General features: G+C 45.7%; 3 protein-coding genes across 3 annotated transcripts in view; all 3 read left to right on the forward strand.

The window, feature by feature from the left end:
• LOC307084770 (sialin) overlaps positions 1 to 1,134 on the forward strand; it is a 13,007-nt gene extending 11,873 nt beyond the window's left edge. Inside the window, exon 11 of the mRNA XM_079749268.1 lies at positions 1 to 1,134. This exon is cut by the window's left edge and continues 213 nt beyond it. The gene's annotated coding sequence lies outside the window, so the exon portion shown is untranslated.
• A 6,320-nt stretch (positions 1,135 to 7,454) lies between these two features.
• LOC307085073 (elongation factor 1-alpha-like) lies at positions 7,455 to 10,950 on the forward strand. The gene is made up of 8 exons (XM_079749719.1): positions 7,455 to 7,586; positions 8,380 to 8,545; positions 8,852 to 9,031; positions 9,141 to 9,437; positions 9,553 to 9,703; positions 9,807 to 10,063; positions 10,169 to 10,403; positions 10,521 to 10,950. The coding sequence occupies exons 2-8, from the start codon at positions 8,402 to 8,404 to the stop codon at positions 10,640 to 10,642; spliced, it is 1,386 nt and encodes a 461-aa protein (XP_079605845.1). The 5' UTR covers positions 7,455 to 7,586; positions 8,380 to 8,401; the 3' UTR covers positions 10,643 to 10,950.
• Positions 10,951 to 11,079: 129 nt separating this feature from the next.
• LOC307085072 (elongation factor 1-alpha) lies at positions 11,080 to 17,411 on the forward strand. Its single transcript, XM_079749718.1, has 8 exons — positions 11,080 to 11,267; positions 11,879 to 12,035; positions 12,853 to 13,032; positions 13,431 to 13,727; positions 14,064 to 14,214; positions 14,886 to 15,142; positions 16,196 to 16,430; positions 16,845 to 17,411. Exons 2-8 carry the CDS (start codon positions 11,892 to 11,894, stop codon positions 16,967 to 16,969), a joined length of 1,389 nt encoding a protein of 462 aa, XP_079605844.1. The 5' UTR covers positions 11,080 to 11,267; positions 11,879 to 11,891; the 3' UTR covers positions 16,970 to 17,411.
• The last annotated feature ends 1,008 nt before the right edge of the window (positions 17,412 to 18,419 follow it).

Below are 18,419 nucleotides of genomic sequence, written 5' to 3' on the forward strand. Positions count from 1 at the left end.
GGACTTCATCGCCACGGTGATGGAGAAAGTGATTATGGACGGATCAGTGAGCCGCAAACAGCCCCCCTAGGATTTTAATCTAAAAAGAAAAAGTGCACTTTAATGTTGGTTAAGAAACAAAGAGTGAAGGATGTGGGTGGTTCCACTCCACGTCATTGAAGAGTATGTGTTAAATGTCTTTATTCATGCAATCTTTTTCACAGGGAAAAGTGTGTTACAAGGCCCTCTTTTGCAGAGCAAGTTGACCAGCCTTACTCCCTCAGAAGGAGAGATGTGGGTAGGATAGGAGTGCAATAGGGGGGCATAAGCTTTTTCTGCCAAAGCCCTGCCCAAAGGTTCCCTGGGCAGGGGTACCTAATGCTCAGAGCCATACAGCAGGGGTACTCTCTTCCAGCTTTTATATATTGCTTTTTTTTATTATGTTTTTACAAATGACCACATATGTTTCCTGTTACTATAAAAACTTCCACTTGACTTCCTCTCACAAACCCTCAGCGTGTGTGGTTCCCAACAAGTGCAATGTGAGCAACGAGAACAGTGCGACGGTCAGGTTCAATACTCAGGTTTGTATTCTCTCATCCTTAAACTCAGGAGGCCGTGTGGTCGGTCTAGGGGAGGAAATGATACTCTGGAATGTAGGATTTCAGTAGAAGTATAATTCTGTAAGTTCACGTGCCTTTCTATTGCTGCATGTATGAGGTTTGTGACCTCTGCCTTTGTTTGTAGACGACCAAATAATACACCTTGTACTTAATCAATCCCTCTTTTACTGTAACCTAATTAACTTGCTTCCCTGCAGAAGTTTTCTAAAGGGACTCCACCCACTGTGAGGGTCTTAATACACTCATTACCTGATTGGACTTTATTCAAAATACAATGGATTCCATTTGGGTAGTTGTAATGGGTGACTTCGGTCTGGTTTCATTTTCTCATGGGAAGAATGATGACTCTATGACCTTTTGTTTAATTCCATGGCTGACAATGTTGATAAAAAAGGCATTTCATGATTGTGAAGATAAAACTATGTTCTTCGAAGAATATAATTATATTTCTACCTTTTTAAAAAATTGTTAATGTTTGTTTTATATTTTATTATTTTATTTCTTCGACTTCAAGTAAAAACTTCTAAACGGGTATTGGGTTCATTCTTTTTTTTAATTCATTTCAAAAAGCAAATAATACCAACAACCACCAACAGAAAGTAAAATGGTCAAGCATGTAAGCAGAAATAATTGTTGGCTGAAAATGTTTCCTGGGGCCACTTCCTCTGTCAGCAGAATGCTACGGCCTACTTTTACACAAGAGAAGGACATAGCTGCAAACATGTCGCTATTTTACAAGAAGCTGAAAGATATAGGTTCAAGAAGCCATGTCCTTCCAATCAGGCATAGCTTACAGCAGGCTAACTCCATAGCCTACAGCAATAAAACGTTATCCTTCACATGGATAGTCTTATGACAAGGCAGGACCCCTGCCTTGTCATAAGTGTAGTCGAGTTATACAAAATATTAAATATGAGTTGCATAATAACGAGTGCAGGTATATTTACTATTGAGAACATTAGAGAATTGTTAGAGCAGTTCAAACCAGGTTTGTACAGAGCATCCTCAGGGTCTGGTGTTTCTTGCGTCACCATTTTAAGTTTTCATTGCCATTACATCCTCCTCTTGAAAGTATTACAATATGTATTTTAAACTATACATATTGATTTGTAATAGTTCACCCTTTCCCAAAGAAAACGAGTTGCTGTTCCTCTCGACAGAGAATTGTCATCTTTCATTTTAACAACTCTAGGTCAATAAGATGAAAGCAATGAAACCCTTATGAAGTCAAATAAAAATCTACAGTTTTCCAGAATTGATAGGGGGCATTGGCATGAATCAGAGGACCTAAACGCCTCCCCAGTGGACACCATTATTCCATGTCCTTCTCCGACCAGCAGGGGTCCTCAGAAAACAACGGTTATGGAAACATAACTGATATCGAAAGATGCCAACGGATCTAATTTTGGAGTTCGAAATAACGGCCTGTTTAGAAAAAATAGCAATTAAAAAATTGGTGTAAATATTCAAATACGCAAAAGTACCGGACCTGTGTTGGTTGGTATCCATAGGGGACAGGAAGACCTTATGTTATTTTACTAACGTGATACTTATTATACAATTATTCTTAAATCTTTTAATGAAGACATGTCATTAAAAGAGGTTATGTAATGATTCATTTTCTGTATTCTATTTATTTCGTTTAATGAAAAGCTGTTTAATGAAATGTTGACGTATGTTTGACTCTCATCTGTTTGCGTCATAGATTGCGTCAGCGTATCAGAAACGACCCGGAATTAAACCGCGATGTATGTTGGTGTAACTGCATAATGTATCCCCATCTTGGGGAAAAAAAGAACACAGTATTTTATATTGCGATAATTAATTATAAATTACTAAAGCCAAACTGCAGCATTTTGTAAATGTACTGCTTTTGGTGAAACTCGACTTCCAGGTAGGGTTGGAAAAACCTGTTGGGTGGGTGGTTGCAAACTGTTAAGAGGTGTCAAGGCTCCACTTTTCAAGTGAATTGTCCCTTTAGACAAAGTGTCCCCAACCAATGCTCCTAAAAACTCTTCATTTACAAGTGAGATCATGACCTTCACTTGGTAATGAGTGGGTTAAGCTCACATCAATTGGGACCAAGTGAGACAGGATCTCAGTGGATTCCTCATTGTGTCAAATGTGCTTTATTTGCAATTTGATCTACCTCCAGCAAGGCAGACATTTAAATAGACTGCCTGGCATTGTAATGTTGATTGAGTTACATCAACTGTGGCTGAGAACCTAAATGTAATCAAATTATTCAGAGGAACACAAGTCCAGGGGCCACAGTCCCCCCCCCCCCCCCCCCCACACACACACACACACACAAACACACACTCACAACACCCTCCCAACACCACACCCTCCCTCTACATATTATCTACATCTCTGATTACATGTATCTCTTTTGAGAAACTTTCATGTTGAACCCTATCATTTATCAATGCATTGTTCAATCTATGTATTGAACTTGTCTGTCTGATTGTCTGTGTCTGTCTGCAGCACTTGAGGAAATAAAACAAGTCGGTAGACTGAATGCGTCTGATCAGTTTGACTCCCTGGTTGCCATGACCACCAGCCCTATTTGATGACTCATCACTGACGTGGTGTTAGCAACTGCTGATGCTTGATGAATCACACACACACACACACACACACACACACACACACACACACACACACACACACACACACCAAGATTAAAACTTTTTTTTTTCTTCCAATGTTCTGCTGTACATCACCAACCTTAAAGGCACTTTCAGACATCCGCAACACACACACCCACACACACCTATGGACTGTCAGGTAGAGTTGGTCAACTTGTTTGCCAACATCCAACATCCGGTACAGCACTGTGTGTGTGTGTGTGTGTGTGTGTGTGTGTGTTTGTGTGCGTGTGTGTGTGTCACAAGACCAGTTGGCCATTCTTTCGAGCACCCCATTCTGGTTTATCTTCTCTGTTGAAGTTTGATTCAAGACAACTTCAGGCCCTAAGGTTGTTCTTGTGTGTGTGTCAAGCGGAGTGTAGAGTGCACACACTTTGCTCAAAGCCAAACTGTCAGCTGACACGATTCGGCAAGCTGCTAGTAGACCAGATTCGACTTCGAACACAGGGTTCTTTGCCTAGGAAGCGAACCACTGATATTGCACCCGAAATAAAGCTGATGCTCCAAACGAACACAAACTGATTCTACCAGTAGTCGTTTGTGTGCGTGTGTGTGTGTTTGGGTTTGCATTTATATGTGTGTGCATGCAGGGGTGTGTTTGTGCTTGTGTGTGTGTGCGTGTGTATGTGGGTGCATGAGTCTGTGTTAGTGCACGTGTGCTTGTGTGTGCTTGCATGCATGCTGCTGTGCGTGCGTGTGGTTGCATGTGTGTGTTTCCTTAAACGCTTGTGCGTGAGTCTGTGTGTGTATGTGCTTCCATTAGTGTTTGCTTGCATCTGGTGTGTGGGTGTGTGCGTGTGTGGGCATGCATGTGTGTCTGTGCATGTGTGTGCCTGCGGCTGCTTGTGGTATACAGCAGATTGAGTTTCTCGAAGCCTGATGAATCTGAAATCCAAGAAATAAAAAACATTTGTACCAAATGAAATCGCTCTATTAAATGAGTCTTGATTAACTTCTGCCTTCCTACGCAACATTTGAATGTCATTGATGTATTTCTCATGTGTCTGTTCAAGGGCGTAGGAACCGGGGGGGACGGAGGGGACGTGTCCCCTCCAATATCGGAGAAAGGCGCATTTGTCCCACCTAAAAATTATACCGGATCTGTCAGGTTCCCGATATGTGTCCCCCCCAATGTCAAGCTCATTCCTACGCCCCTGTGTCTGTTTGTAATGTAATCTCTGCGGTGAGGTCCAAAGCTAGTTTCTAGTACAGGGTTGACAAGAAAAGTCAGGTTGTATTCTTGTTTGTTGTTTTTAGATATTTTATAGGCGGTATATCCGTTTTCCTTGTTGGTCAAATGTTATTGTCCAGAATGACTCTGTGGACTTGGACAGGTCGGCTGGTTGAACGAAGTGGCTGCGTGATCTGATCAAGATTTTGTAAGGATCAAAAGAATATTCAAAATGAAGCATAGGAGGGTTGGTGGTGGGGGGGGGGGGGGGGAGGGGGGGGTAGTCTTAAGTTGGGGTTGGGAGGCGGTTGCCTGAATGGCCGTCATACGAATGGGAGGCAATAGACCTTTTAGCTACGTTCCTCAGAGGTCATGCTGGGATCTCACAGATTCAGTGTTTCTTCATTTACATGGGGGGGTAGTCTTTAGTTGGGGTTGGGAGGCGGTTGCCTGAATGGCCGTCATACGAATGGGAGGCAATAGACCTTTTGGCTGCGTTCCTCAGACGTCATGCTGGGATCTCACAGATTCAGAGTGTTTCTTAATTTACATGTTAGATAGGAGCCAAACCAAAAGGCCAGTGGTCAAGATAAGCCGAATAACTGTTAGAACGGGGCGTCCTCTAGCTAAGAATTCTGACTGAGAACCAAACGTTGACATTGTTTTTTTATAAAGACAAACCCTGGGGGCAATATCTGCATTGTGTGGACTTTACTCTTCCGAACTGTAACTGACGTAAAAGGCCCAAACTAAATCTAACTAGACTACATGCCTTATGGTTGGGTTTCTAATTTACCAAAAGGCATGTAGTCTAAGGAGAATAACTGTGAACCCTTCATTCGTTCAGTTTAAGGAGAATAACTGTGTTACTACATTCCTTCTTACAGACAAGAAAATATAGGTCTAGTGGCCACATATGATATTACAACAGCTTCTCATTCTCCTTAACTTATTTACTACAGGTTAACTAGTAAACTACAGTTAACCCTTCAGTTGGCTGGGTTTCAGTAGGCGTAGGTGGTCCAGATCTGTAGAATTGGACGCCTTGAATCCTTCACTTTGTTGGCTACAAAGAATGAAAATATACATAAACGTATACCTTCTTCATTCATAAGCAATTCTTGTGTTACATATTGTTCAAAGAAAAATGAAAGACAGACGAGAGTAAAGAAAAATAAAAGACAGACAAGAGATATAAATATTGGTCAACAAACAAGTTATTTTTGAGTTTTAATTCTGGGAAGCACCTCATCTTCATCATCATCCTGGGATTAAAAGAAGAATCGAATATGAACTAATTTGTTTACGAATACAATGTAATCAATATCACATTCGTAGTAGGAGTAGCAGTTGTGTTTTACATGAAATCAATAAATGTATTGATTTTGGACCTTTTACTGGTGTCTTTTGACCGACTAGTCAGCAGTGAACTGAAAGTTTCTTTCTCTCTCTCTCTCTCTCTCTCTCTCTCTCTCTCGCTCTCTGTCTCTGGCGCTCTCTCTCTCTCTGTCTGCTTCCACTCATCATCTCCTCCTCAAATGATCTCCCCCAGTTTCATGAACCGGACTGAAAGTAACAGCTGCTCTAGCCTGTTGTGGCTGCCAGGGTGTGCGTGAAAGAGAGAGAGAAAGGGTTGCTCTTGGCCCAGCTAGCTGACTGCAGATCAGGTCGCATGCCTCTGTGAAGTCCCATTCCTGACTTATGACAACAGAAACAAAAGAGAACTATAGTTTTCCCTCTGGTAGTGAAAACAGTTCCTTTGTTGACTGGCCCACACACAGCGGGTTTTGTAGGACCTGGGGTGGGCCAACATGGACCCTCCACATCGCCATCTTTCAAAGCCAATCAATATGATTGCTGGGTGGTTTGATCAGGTCTAGAACTTGTTTAGCCTTATAATCTAGGGGTTGTTGTAAGTAGCCCATCCCCACACAATTTATTTGTGGGACACATCCCATCCCACATGTCCCACCATCAGACTTTGGCTGAAATTGTCTTGAGTTGTTCTTCTTCACAATGTGGCCCCTGGTTCTGATGGTAATCTGAGAGGATTTCAATAATCTTGTTAGGTGGATGGTGTTGTCTAAAAGCAAAGTTTGTTGCATGAAGGGTCTGCATAATGTAAATGAATATGGGCTTTTACATGATGCAGACCTAAATATTATTTTCCTAAACTATAGTATTAACTTTTCCAACTCAACTGTATGCTTGAGCCAACTGCTTATATCTTACATGTGCCTTTATTTGGAATATGTATTGGAAAATGTAAAAGCTTTTCTTGAATTCTTGAAAAGTGTCAAAAGTATTGCTTGGATATTTCATGAGTAATCATCTCATCTTGCTGATCATTTAGATGTATCATAAGTGAATGACGTGTAGATATTGAGGGAATATATGCAGGTTATACATCTTTCTAGGTTTCAACGTTTGGATTGTGACCAGCTCTCAACTATGGGGTTTGCAATCAACGTTAACCTTTATTATCTTAGAAACCAAAATGCACTTTGGCTTGCAAGAGTCATAGCAAACTATTTCCATACAGTAGCCAACCTATCTTATGCTATGTTTCTATTAATGTTTGTGAGAGTAGATAGCAGCCCAGAAAGTGGTGGAGAGAATAGAAAGAAGTATGCAAGAGAACAGAATCTATCCGGTATTCATACTTCTGTTGAATGACTGCTGGTGTTTAATGATGAAATTGTAGGAAGCAAATGTGTGTCAGTGAACAACAGACTGCGTTGTAAACCAAAGCGCTCAGCTGACCGTCGGCGTTCATGAGAGAACACCAATGCATCACAATAAGCAATGAATCAAATAGTGAGAGCTATTTTACACATTCACACAAGTCCCCAACTCCGAGTTCCGCCCGGCCTGTGTGCTTCCATTGTAATGTCATTGTTGTTGTTTTTTATAATAGTGTTAACTATGGACGGAATCAAAGTGTGAGACGCACTCGAACATGCTAGGTTCATGCAACGTGATGACGTATTTCACGGAATGTGTGTGATTTGCGGGTGTAATTAAGGGAGGGCCGGGGATGCTGGGTGCGAGCCGCGCTGGCCGCCTCCCCTGGTATAAATAGTCAAAGCCCTGCATCCGTCTTTCTTTTTCAGTTACCTGGCTAGGGGCAGCAACAGCAGCTTTTGTGAACCAGTAACACCGGTAAGTGCACTGCGTTTATCACGTTTAATACTCGGTTTGGTTTGAAGGATGTTAAGCGGTATACGGTGTGTTTTCCGGTTTTTGCTTTTATACATTTTTTCGTCTTTCTTTTCCACCGAACGGCTCAGTTTTTTGTGCTGTAACTTTGTGGGGTCCTCGCTGGTTGCCCGGTGTTTCCCTGTATATGGCTCACCGGCGGTCGTTTCAAACTCCAATGTACTTTGTTGGCTGAAGTTTGTTCACTCGTGTCGGTCTGGCGGTAACTTCATAGCGCCAAATTGGAGGAAATATGGCACACTGGGGGAGGGGAAGGCGAACAATAGACTCACCATTTCAACCCCAATTTCCGGAGATGCTTAAAGGAATCAACCAAGGCTACTTTAAGTAACAACTGTGAGCCCAGTTGCCTGGCTCCGGTCCACATGCCTGTTGGATTTTTGGAGGTCTTAGTAACTTTATACACGACGTGGCCCTCCTAACTAACACGTGTCGCTCTTGGCTTTGCGCCCAGCTAGGCCTGAACTTGACGCCACAGAATACGTTATCTAATGTCCATTTATTGTCACACAATGTACGGTTATATATATTTGGCACAATAGTCTCATAAGCGGTGGCCTATTAAATGTGATTTGGTGTTTTATTTAAATGTTTTTTACCGCCGTTGAAATACGGGCTGCCTAATCCGTCACACAATCGACCAACTGTGGCCCGTTACTGCGGGTTGGACGTCGCGGTCTACCTCGGCTAATGTGTTAGCATTGGTGATGTATATTGACTTTATTTCCCTTAACAGTGTTTCAGAAACTTAAGCAACCATGGGAAAGGACAAGATCCACATCAACATCGTGGTCATTGGCCATGTCGACTCCGGCAAGTCGACCACCACCGGCCACTTGATCTACAAGTGCGGAGGCATCGACAAGCGTACCATCGAGAAGTTCGAGAAGGAAGCCGCTGAGGTGAGCCGGTTTTGTCAATTTCAGGTCTTGTCTTATCTTTGAGGAAAAGTAGAAATTCACAAAAATTAAAGATGGCGTCTCCGCCATGCCGATTCTGAACCCGTCAGCCCGGCAAGGGTGTGGGCATCGGGTGCGCGCACGCTGGGCGTGGCCTAAGCTCGCATTGTACTAATGGTGACAGTGCACAAGTGCATAGGCGACATCATTGGCCACCATGGGTTTCGGGCCTATGAAATAAATACACATTAATACATTGGCTCAATCAAATGAATCAATGACTAACCAAAACATGACATTATTCCACAGATGGGCAAGGGCTCCTTCAAGTACGCCTGGGTGCTGGACAAACTGAAGGCAGAGCGTGAGCGTGGTATCACCATTGACATCGCCCTGTGGAAGTTTGAGTCTGGAAAGTATTACGTCACCATCATCGATGCCCCCGGACACAGGGACTTCATCAAGAACATGATCACTGGAACTTCCCAGGTAGACCAAGTTTACTAATGCAATGTTGCAATTGCAATGTACATAAATGACAAAATGATGGACCTCAATGTCCTCTGTGGGCTAATGTTCCCTTCCTCTCTGTTAACAGGCTGACTGCGCCGTGCTGATCGTTGCCGGTGGTGTGGGTGAGTTTGAGGCCGGTATCTCTTCCAACGGCCAGACCCGCGAGCACGCCCTCCTGGCCTTCACCCTGGGAGTGAAGCAGCTCATCGTTGGCATCAACAAGATGGACAACACCGAGCCCCCCTACAGCCAGTCCCGTTACGAGGAGATCACAAAGGAGGTCAGCCAGTACATCAAGAAGATCGGCTACAACCCCGCCGCTGTGCCCTTCGTGCCCATCTCCGGATGGCACGGGGACAACATGCTGGAGGCCAGCTCCAAGGTGAGAAGAAATTTCTTCTTTAATCTTTCTTAGCCCCCCCCCCACGTTGAATGGCCTGCACACTTTTGTTTTGACTCCAACATTATTCTGACCTGCCTGTTCTTGTTCTCTGTAGATGACCTGGTTCAAGGGATGGAAGGTGGAGCGCAAGGACGGCAACGCCAGCGGGACCACCCTGCTGGAGGCCCTGGACGCCATCCTTCCCCCGAGCCGCCCCACCGACAAGGCTCTCCGCCTGCCCCTCCAGGACGTCTACAAGATCGGCGGTGAGCACCAACGCCGCTAGACCGCCAGGACTGGACGCTCCTGATCCACGCTAGCACCCGTTTCTCCGCCGTCCACTGACCCGATGTCCTCGCTCTTCCCCAGGTATTGGAACAGTGCCCGTGGGCCGTGTTGAGACGGGTATCCTGAAGCCCAACATGGTCGTCACCTTCGCCCCCGCCAACGTCACCACTGAGGTGAAGTCCGTGGAAATGCACCACGAGTCTCTGACCGAGGCTCTCCCCGGTGACAACGTCGGCTTCAACGTCAAGAACGTCTCCATCAAGGACATCCGTCGTGGCAACGTGGCCGGAGACAGCAAGAACGACCCCCCCATGCAGGCCGACTCCTTCAACGCCCAGGTGAGCGCACGACTGCGACAGCGTGCAGTACCAGAACTTTGCAACCCCACCCGTCCACTACAGTAGTCTGAGCTAGGATCTAACCATTGCTTTCCCCCATTGCAGGTCATCATCCTGAACCACCCTGGCACCATCTCCCAGGGCTATGCCCCAGTCCTGGATTGCCACACCGCTCACATCGCCTGCAAGTTCAACGAGCTCAAGGAGAAGATCGACCGTCGTTCCGGCAAGAAGATTGAGGATCTGCCCAAGAGCGTGAAGAGCGGAGACGCCGCCATCGTCAACATGATCCCAAGCAAGCCCATGTGTGTGGAGAGCTTCCAGTCGTACCCTCCCCTCGGTAAGCAACTCAACCCACCTCTCTGGCCTGGTGCACTGTCGGTGACGGAGTGTTACAGTGTGGCGTTGATACCAGTGGTCTGACCTGGTCTTTATTCCTCTCCCCCCCCCCCCACAGGTCGCTTCGCCGTCCGTGACATGAGGCAGACCGTTGCCGTCGGTGTGATCAAGAGCGTCGACAAGAAGATCGGTGGCTCTGCCAAGGTCACCAAGTCGGCCAAGGTAGCCACCAAGAAATGAATTTTCGGCCCCAGCGGCGACCCTCAGGAGGCGGCCTCTGCAGTTCATCACCTGGCGGAGGAGACGCACAACTACCTGAGTGCTCTATTAAAGGACTGGTTAATGCGCATCAAAACGCACCGTAAAAGTTTTCGCAGGAAAGGAACCAACTCGGAGTAACTTAAGAATATGGCATGGTCTCTGTACTTCTAAACTTTAGATGACGGTGCCTCTTTTCAGTTGAATTTAAGTTTGAATTGTTTAGAACTGTACCTGGATATATCGAATTGGAAAGGACGCTGCTGGTTAATAAAGTTCTACAAAAATGATTCCCCGAGCTACTGACCTCTGCTTCTCCGTCTCTCCAATAGCTTTGCATTTGCACTTGTTCGGGGGCTGTGGTGTTGTCTTGCAGCTGTTTAGTCCCCCTTATCCCGTGCCCGGTGATGGTGTTCATATCCAATCACTACAGCGCGATACGCTGTGCCAGCCAATAGCGCCTCTTACTTGGGTCTGACAGCAGATGGGTAGAATGCACAGCCCTCCCTCCGCTCGCTCTAGCTCAGTATAAAAACTCATGCCCAAGCGTAGTCTGTCCTTTTCTCCGGTCTAAATCAGGGGACATTCGTTAGCTTCTCGGGCACAGGTTGGTGAAATATTAAATATTATGCTTTTGTGTATGGATTGTTGCATGGTTATGTTTTTCTGCGGGGCTGTTTATTGACAAATGTCAGCTGAGTCTTGTGGCATGTTGAGAGAATCGCTAAGGGCTCAGGGTTTCTCATGTAACCCACCCATAAATAGATAATTCTGCCTGCCTTATGTAATGGAAGCATGTTCTTGGTTAGAGGGACAAGCCTTTATGTACCTGTATGTATAAAGTCTGTAGGGCAATGGGTGGATTGTTTATAAAATGGGCTTAATTTGGTACATACTCAACATTTCTTTAAAGGTATTAAACGTTTTAGAATTGATTGCTATGGCTATTAGGCTTATTTTCTCATTTTGACATTGGTGATCGCATGAACGCGCTTTCCACCGGCTGCACTGTCATGGTGCGCGTGTCTGCTGCAGACAACATGGCGGCACTGCGTTCACTCAACATGGAGGCCGGCGTGGAGCACATGGCGCATGTGATGACACACTGGCCCCGAAAACGCAATGGGAAAATGGCTCATGCACCTGTCATCGATGAAACTACATTGTTTAATAATGGAATTGTATTTGTTTTGATTGCGATGCTGATTCCCCCCACAGCAAAACCTTCAAAATGGGAAAGGAAAAGGTTCACATAAACATCGTGGTCATTGGTCATGTCGATTCCGGCAAATCCACCACCACAGGCCATTTGATCTACAAATGCGGCGGCATTGACAAGAGAACCATCGAGAAGTTCGAGAAGGAAGCCGCTGAGGTTAGTGTCGGCACAGCCGACCATGATCGCCTCTAGCCCTGGCTCGTATTGCACGGATCTGGAAGGACGCTCAGTCGTCCATTTCTCAGACACCAGCGACAAACATCCATTTCTAAGACACAAGCGCCATCTACTGTACACGTGTTTAAATTCACTCGTATAGAGGAAATAACATACATAATTTCGAAACCTAAATGTGCCGTTCACTATTGAATTCTAAAAATATACCTCCACAAGCAAATGTACCCATGATCTAAAAAGAAAGCACGTTAGTCATACCTTTTCAAAATCTATATTGGTTTCTTTGAAATTGCAATTTGCAATTTTCTCCCCACTTTGTTTTGATAAATTTGGTTTTGAGTGTCATGGTTCTTATGTGCTTCTTGGACTTCTTGCTAATGATATGAACGCTTGAGAACCATGAGACTCAATCAGAACCTAATTTAAGCAAAATTAGGAACCCAATTGGAAGGTTGGAGGTGAAAAATACTATAAATGGCATCTCCAACTGAATTCCAAAAATTTGGAAAGGTAATTGAGGTCTGCTTTTATAGGACTAAACAATGGATGAAATCGTTATCTTACAAACGTCCAGTTTATTGATCAACTGTCAACAAAATACTATTTTCCTTCACCATTTAGAAAGTGGTCATTCAAGTTCTTTCAGGGTAATAACATACACAACTGTATTACCATTCTCAAATGGGGATTTATGGAGCATTTTACTCCTAGGTTCAGTCCACTGTGCACCAAACTAACTCCGTCTTTCCTCCACCTATGAAACCCCCTCTTTGGACGGGCTGATGGCCTCCCTCAGATGGGAAAGGGCTCCTTCAAGTACGCCTGGGTGCTGGACAAACTGAAAGCGGAGCGTGAGCGCGGTATCACCATTGACATCGCCCTGTGGAAGTTTGAGACCGGCAGGTATTATGTCACCATCATCGATGCCCCCGGACACAGGGATTTCATCAAGAACATGATCACTGGTACCTCGCAGGTACGGCTTAGCAAGTGTTTCGCTGTGGAGTTGCAATGGGAGATTTTATTATGTTGAACGGTGAAACGCAAACATTTTCAGGGTTTTCGTTATTCTTCTAACTTTAACTGCTATTAGTTAATATTCCTAGCATGAAACCAACTAATGATTTAGAATAATTCAATACGAATTCACACCTGGTGTAAAATAGGGGTCCTTTAACATATCACTTATTATAATCGTGTTAATGATTAACGAAAGGCATACAAATGACTTATAAAGGCTCATAAAAGGCAGTTAAAAATCAAAAGAAAACAATGCTATTTCATTTTGAACTTTACACATTTGAAGATTTTGGTACAGTCCCTGAATAAACTAACCTGCACATATATAAACCCATATTGTATTTCCGGTTGCAGGCTGACTGCGCCGTGCTGATCGTGGCCGGAGGTGTGGGTGAGTTTGAGGCCGGTATCTCAAAGAACGGCCAGACCCGTGAGCACGCCCTCCTGGCCTTCACCCTGGGAGTGAAGCAGCTCATCGTTGGAGTCAACAAGATGGACTCCACCGAGCCCCCCTACAGCCAGGCCCGCTTCGAGGAGATCACCAAGGAGGTCAGCCAGTACATCAAGAAGATCGGCTACAACCCGGCCACCGTGGCCTTCGTGCCCATCTCCGGTTGGCACGGGGACAACATGCTGGAGTCCAGCGAGAAGGTGAGCGACAAGAGGTCCCCTTGTGCATCCAAAGCGTTAAACAGGGAGTATAGACAGGGCTGAGGTCTGTTTGGGTCTCTCAGGCCCAAACATGGTTTATATTTGTGGTTCACCAAAGCCATCGCTTTTGGTCAAAGGTATTGGAAATCCAAAGAATAAAACTTTTACAACCATGGCCCAATCGATGCCTCGATACCTCCCTTTCGGAATTCGTCTTTCACGAATTCCGTTAGAATGCCCTTGACAGCCCGTCGTCTGTGGCAAGACGCAAAATGAGCCGCCGGGGGGTGGACGGACTCCCCAGCGCTGACCCGCCTCGGTGCCTGTGCTCCACAGATGACCTGGTTCAAGGGCTGGAAGGTGGAGCGCAAGGACGGCAACGCCAGCGGGGTCACCCTGCTGGAGGCCCTGGACGCCATCCTTCCCCCGAGCCGCCCCACCGACAAGCCCCTCCGCCTGCCCCTCCAGGACGTCTACAAGATCGGCGGTGAGTAATCAAGTAAAAGTAGTCATCCATACGGGAGTCAAAGTGAAAAGGTTTTTAAAAGTGCAGTAGGTAAGATTTGAGAGTGGTGAAGAGAGAGTGACGAAAAAAGCGTAAGGAAGATGTTGAAAGTAAAAGACAGATAGGAACATCCCTTTTCCTCCCTGCTCCCTGCTTTTTGACCGCCTTTGTGAAGTGTTGCATTGCCCATGATAGACAGGCAAGAAGGATTCCCCCAACCAATCACGGAAGAGATGCCCTGATTGGTAAGAAATGAGCCGGGAGCCTTCAAAAATCATAATGGCTTCACTCTGATGCAGGCCAAGGCAACTCAAAACAGATACTTGGTTAAACCGTACAGAGAAACATTCCTTGGACGGGTTGACTTGTGTATGGGTGCGTTTTTATACTTCAGGAACAGACAACTCCCAAATCCAGTTCAGATTTACCTTTAATGGAGTGACATAGTGCAGAGGTTTAAAGGTGACATTTCATACCACCAGGTGGGAGTGTGATTAGCCGATACACTCCGGTTTGAAAATCTGCCTCTTCTGACATCACAAGTGGGCATGTCAAACTAGTGGTATAATATGTCACCTTTAAACTAGACATGAAGTGAAGTGGATCGGGTGTGGCCTGACCCATCACCTTCTTCCCCCCCTCCCCCACCCCAGGTATCGGAACCGTGCCCGTGGGCCGCGTGGAGACCGGCATCCTGAAGGCCGGCATGATCGTGACCTTCGCCCCCGCTAACGTGACCACTGAGGTGAAGTCGGTGGAGATGCACCACGAGACGCTGACCGAGGCCACGCCCGGAGACAACGTCGGCTTCAACGTCAAGAACGTGTCCGTCAAGGAGATCCGCCGTGGCAACGTGGCCGGAGACAGCAAGAACGACCCCCCCATGCAGGCCGACAACTTCACCGCCCAGGTGAGCGCTCACGGGGACTAGACGGCTTCAGAGCCCGTAAAAGACATGTAAGACAACGTGTAATTGGTAGTTAGATATGATTGGTTTATTTTCATAATTTATATTCATTCTGTAGTCAACCGTTATGTACTCACAACCGCTTATCCATAATGGCTCTGGGGTATACTATGAGATTGAAAATAAAATCACTGTCTGGGAAATTAGAGTCCATCGTTCTCTTTTAACTTATGAACTCCATGAGGAACAACAGCATCAATGTTGTGATGGTATAGTCGTGGACCCCAATAGACTTTTCACAGAGGGTTCACTGTCTGACCAACACACATGTTGCTCTTAACATTAATTATGGGTTTGCTCCTTTTATGTAGGAGGAGCCAATATGCACCATCTTTGCGTAGGTTTAAACGTAGTCTATTATAATGTTAGTGTCTATTAAGTTCCACATTTCCCATTACTTAATCCAAACGGGTTGCACCAGACGAACTAGTAATTTTGTCCCGCTTGGTAGTTACTAAATGTAAACGCCTCATCCTCTGCAGTTGGCACTGTGCAGAAAACAGCATTGGCCGCATGTTTATAACAAAAAGCTATTCCATCTGCAATGCATGGTACAACCAAACATAGTCACTTTCTGCAAACCAATGTCCTCTGCGGTCTCCTCGAGCACTTCTTGGTTGACATCATAGCTTGTGGTTGATTAGTTACCACTAGGTTGGTCATCACGTTGAAGTGATGACCATTTCTAATTCCTTACGTAATGGTACGACAAAACGCAGATTTTGTAAATGTCTATTTGTAAACCAATGGTTATTAAGGACAAAGAACGTTATACACATAGCTTGTGCAACCCAGGGCAGGTGGCAAGGACAGTGAGTCCTGGCCAATGAGTTAAAATCTCAACTAGTTTAGTCTACACCCTCACCTGCTCCACTAAAGCAGAAGACCCTTAATTAGGGTAACAAGCTAGACCTGTGATAGTCCTACGACGCCGCCTCCGTTAAAAAGGCTCCACTGTCCTCCCTAACCGTGGGCTCCACCCCTGCCCTCCTGCAGGTCATCATCCTGAACCACCCCGGCACCATCGCCCAGGGCTACGCCCCCGTGCTGGACTGCCACACTGCCCACATCGCCTGCAAGTTCAGCGAGCTCAAGGAGAAGATCGATCGCCGCTCCGGCAAGAAGCTGGAGGACAACCCCAAGTCCCTGAAGTCCGGAGACGCCGCCATCATCACCATGGTGCCCGGCAAGCCCATGTGTGTGGAGAGCTTCGCCCAGTACCCTCCTCTGGGTGAGTTGCGCAAAGCACACACACGCACACACACACACACACATTCACACACATACACACACACACACACACACACACACACACACACACACACACACACACACACACACACTCACACACAACCTGAATGAAGACAAGGATTGTTGTCGAGCATCAATAATGATCCACGATTAATAAAAGGTGAAATCCTAAAGTTAGAAGTGCCCGTGATGTCCCAATGCTCCCACAACTCCTTCGACAGCAGGAGTGTGTGGCGCTGTATTCATGCACTCTATTTAAACACACATCCATGTAAGGTAAGGGAACGCGATAAGATCTCAGTCCTGGGGCCTCGTGGACGCCAGCCCTCACACCCGCACACAACCCGACGGCTCGAGTAAACAACACGGCCCCTAACGCGACTCTCTCCCCCAGGTCGCTTCGCCGTGCGCGACATGAGGCAGACGGTCGCCGTGGGCGTCATCAAGGCCGTGGACAAGAAGATCGGCGGCAGCGGTAAGGTCACCAAGTCCGCCCAGAAGGCGGCCAAGACCAAATGAATCCCGGCACGGGATGTCCCGCCGAGGATGGCCTCGCCGCCGCCGCCGCCGCCACGGCAACGGGCGTCCTCGCCTCATCCTCCGCCCTCGCCCCGCCCCTCCCCCTCCTCGTCAGCGCATAGCTCTCTTCTCAAGGACTGGCTTATGCTCATCAGAACCCACCGCAAAAGCTTCCGTAGGAAAGGAGGGCCAGGGCCCCAGCGTCCGACTGGCCTAGAGAAGAGATTAGGGGGATGGCACACTACTTAAGAAAATTTAAAAAAATATCGTGGGTCAATAAAATGATTTCATTTGTCGTTCATTGCCGAAAAAAGGAGAAGCTTTTGTCGTCTTGTCTTTTTGTCGCAATAACAAAACAAAACAAAACAAAAAAGAGGAGAAAATCCAGCGTTGTTTGTATAAATGTTATACTGATGGGAATTCACTTCTGAATGTAAGAAGTTCTGCTGCAGATGCTTTGAAATTTCATTTTCATCTCACAGTATTGGCACGGTATAAGTTGCTTACAATAAATAGAAAACATTGTTGCAGTGACTAGTAGCTCTTATATGTACTGTGTTTGGGAGATGATGTGCGTGTATCGAGATGTGTTTTGAAAAGAGGGAGATGCATATAATAACGATTTAATGACTAATCCATGGGTGGAGCTGAACAACATCATTCAGGTAAAAGCAGATTTCCCCACCCAGCTGTCATTCATCCAGTGCAGAGAATGGAGGACTATGAACATAGTAAAGAAAGCTGATAAGGCTAATCTATTAAGAAAAGCGATTGCCTTTCTAGGACATGTTATGCCACGGTCATTTCTATGCAGCACACGCTTTCATCCGAAGGATCAGGTAGGTAGGTGATAAGGGCATGTGGCTGGATGCTTACAGGTAGGCTGGTGACACCAGAAATCTAACAAGGTCCCAGTATTTTAAAGTCGAAAGATGCCCCTAGGCACTGCACTATCCTGCTCCATGAGTTATTAGGTCATTATAAGGCGTTATGAGTTTGAAAATGTTTGAAAAGATTTCAATGCGTTATACTTATGCGTGCATTATAAGTATTATACTATTAAGAATCCCCACCCCCAGCTCGGGGTCCGGAGCCCTCTAGCGCCCCTCCCTGGTCAGGGGGTGTCACTACAACCCGGCTAGGGTAAAACTTAGTTGAGAGAGAAATTTGTTTAGGTCTGGTATGTCCTATTGATTATAGGTAGAATATATTGGCCATGGACTTTGCAAGTTGGGCTCAGTAAATAGAAAATAAACGAATGCCAAAAACAATAACTGCTCATAAGCTGGCCAATAAATTTAATGTTTTTGGGGGACATTATAGAGCTTGAAAAAACATTATATGATTCTAATTTATAAAATGTTTGTGGTCCCAGCGTTGCATTGAGTGTTTCTCTACTGTTCATAAAAAATCAATTCTCACATTTCTTTAATACAGAAAAGAAAGCTTC

This window comes from Pollachius pollachius (genome assembly GCF_949987615.1).
Source record: "Pollachius pollachius genome assembly, chromosome: 13".
In the NCBI taxonomy this organism is placed as follows: domain Eukaryota; kingdom Metazoa; phylum Chordata; class Actinopteri; order Gadiformes; family Gadidae; genus Pollachius; species Pollachius pollachius.

Excerpts from the sequence above, each read along its gene's own strand:
- LOC307085073 (XM_079749719.1), top strand. The coding sequence starts at position 8,402 with ATGGGAAAGGACAAGATCCACATCAACATCGTGGTCATTGGCCATGTC. Across the intron at positions 9,704-9,806 it reads GGACGTCTACAAGATCGGCG|GTATTGGAACAGTGCCCGTG; the intron begins GTGAGCACCAAC and ends GCTCTTCCCCAG. Across the intron at positions 10,404-10,520 it reads CCAGTCGTACCCTCCCCTCG|GTCGCTTCGCCGTCCGTGAC; the intron begins GTAAGCAACTCA and ends CCCCCCCCACAG.
- LOC307085072 (XM_079749718.1), top strand. The coding sequence starts at position 11,892 with ATGGGAAAGGAAAAGGTTCACATAAACATCGTGGTCATTGGTCATGTC. Across the intron at positions 12,036-12,852 it reads TCGAGAAGGAAGCCGCTGAG|ATGGGAAAGGGCTCCTTCAA; the intron begins GTTAGTGTCGGC and ends GGCCTCCCTCAG. Across the intron at positions 16,431-16,844 it reads CGCCCAGTACCCTCCTCTGG|GTCGCTTCGCCGTGCGCGAC; the intron begins GTGAGTTGCGCA and ends TCTCTCCCCCAG.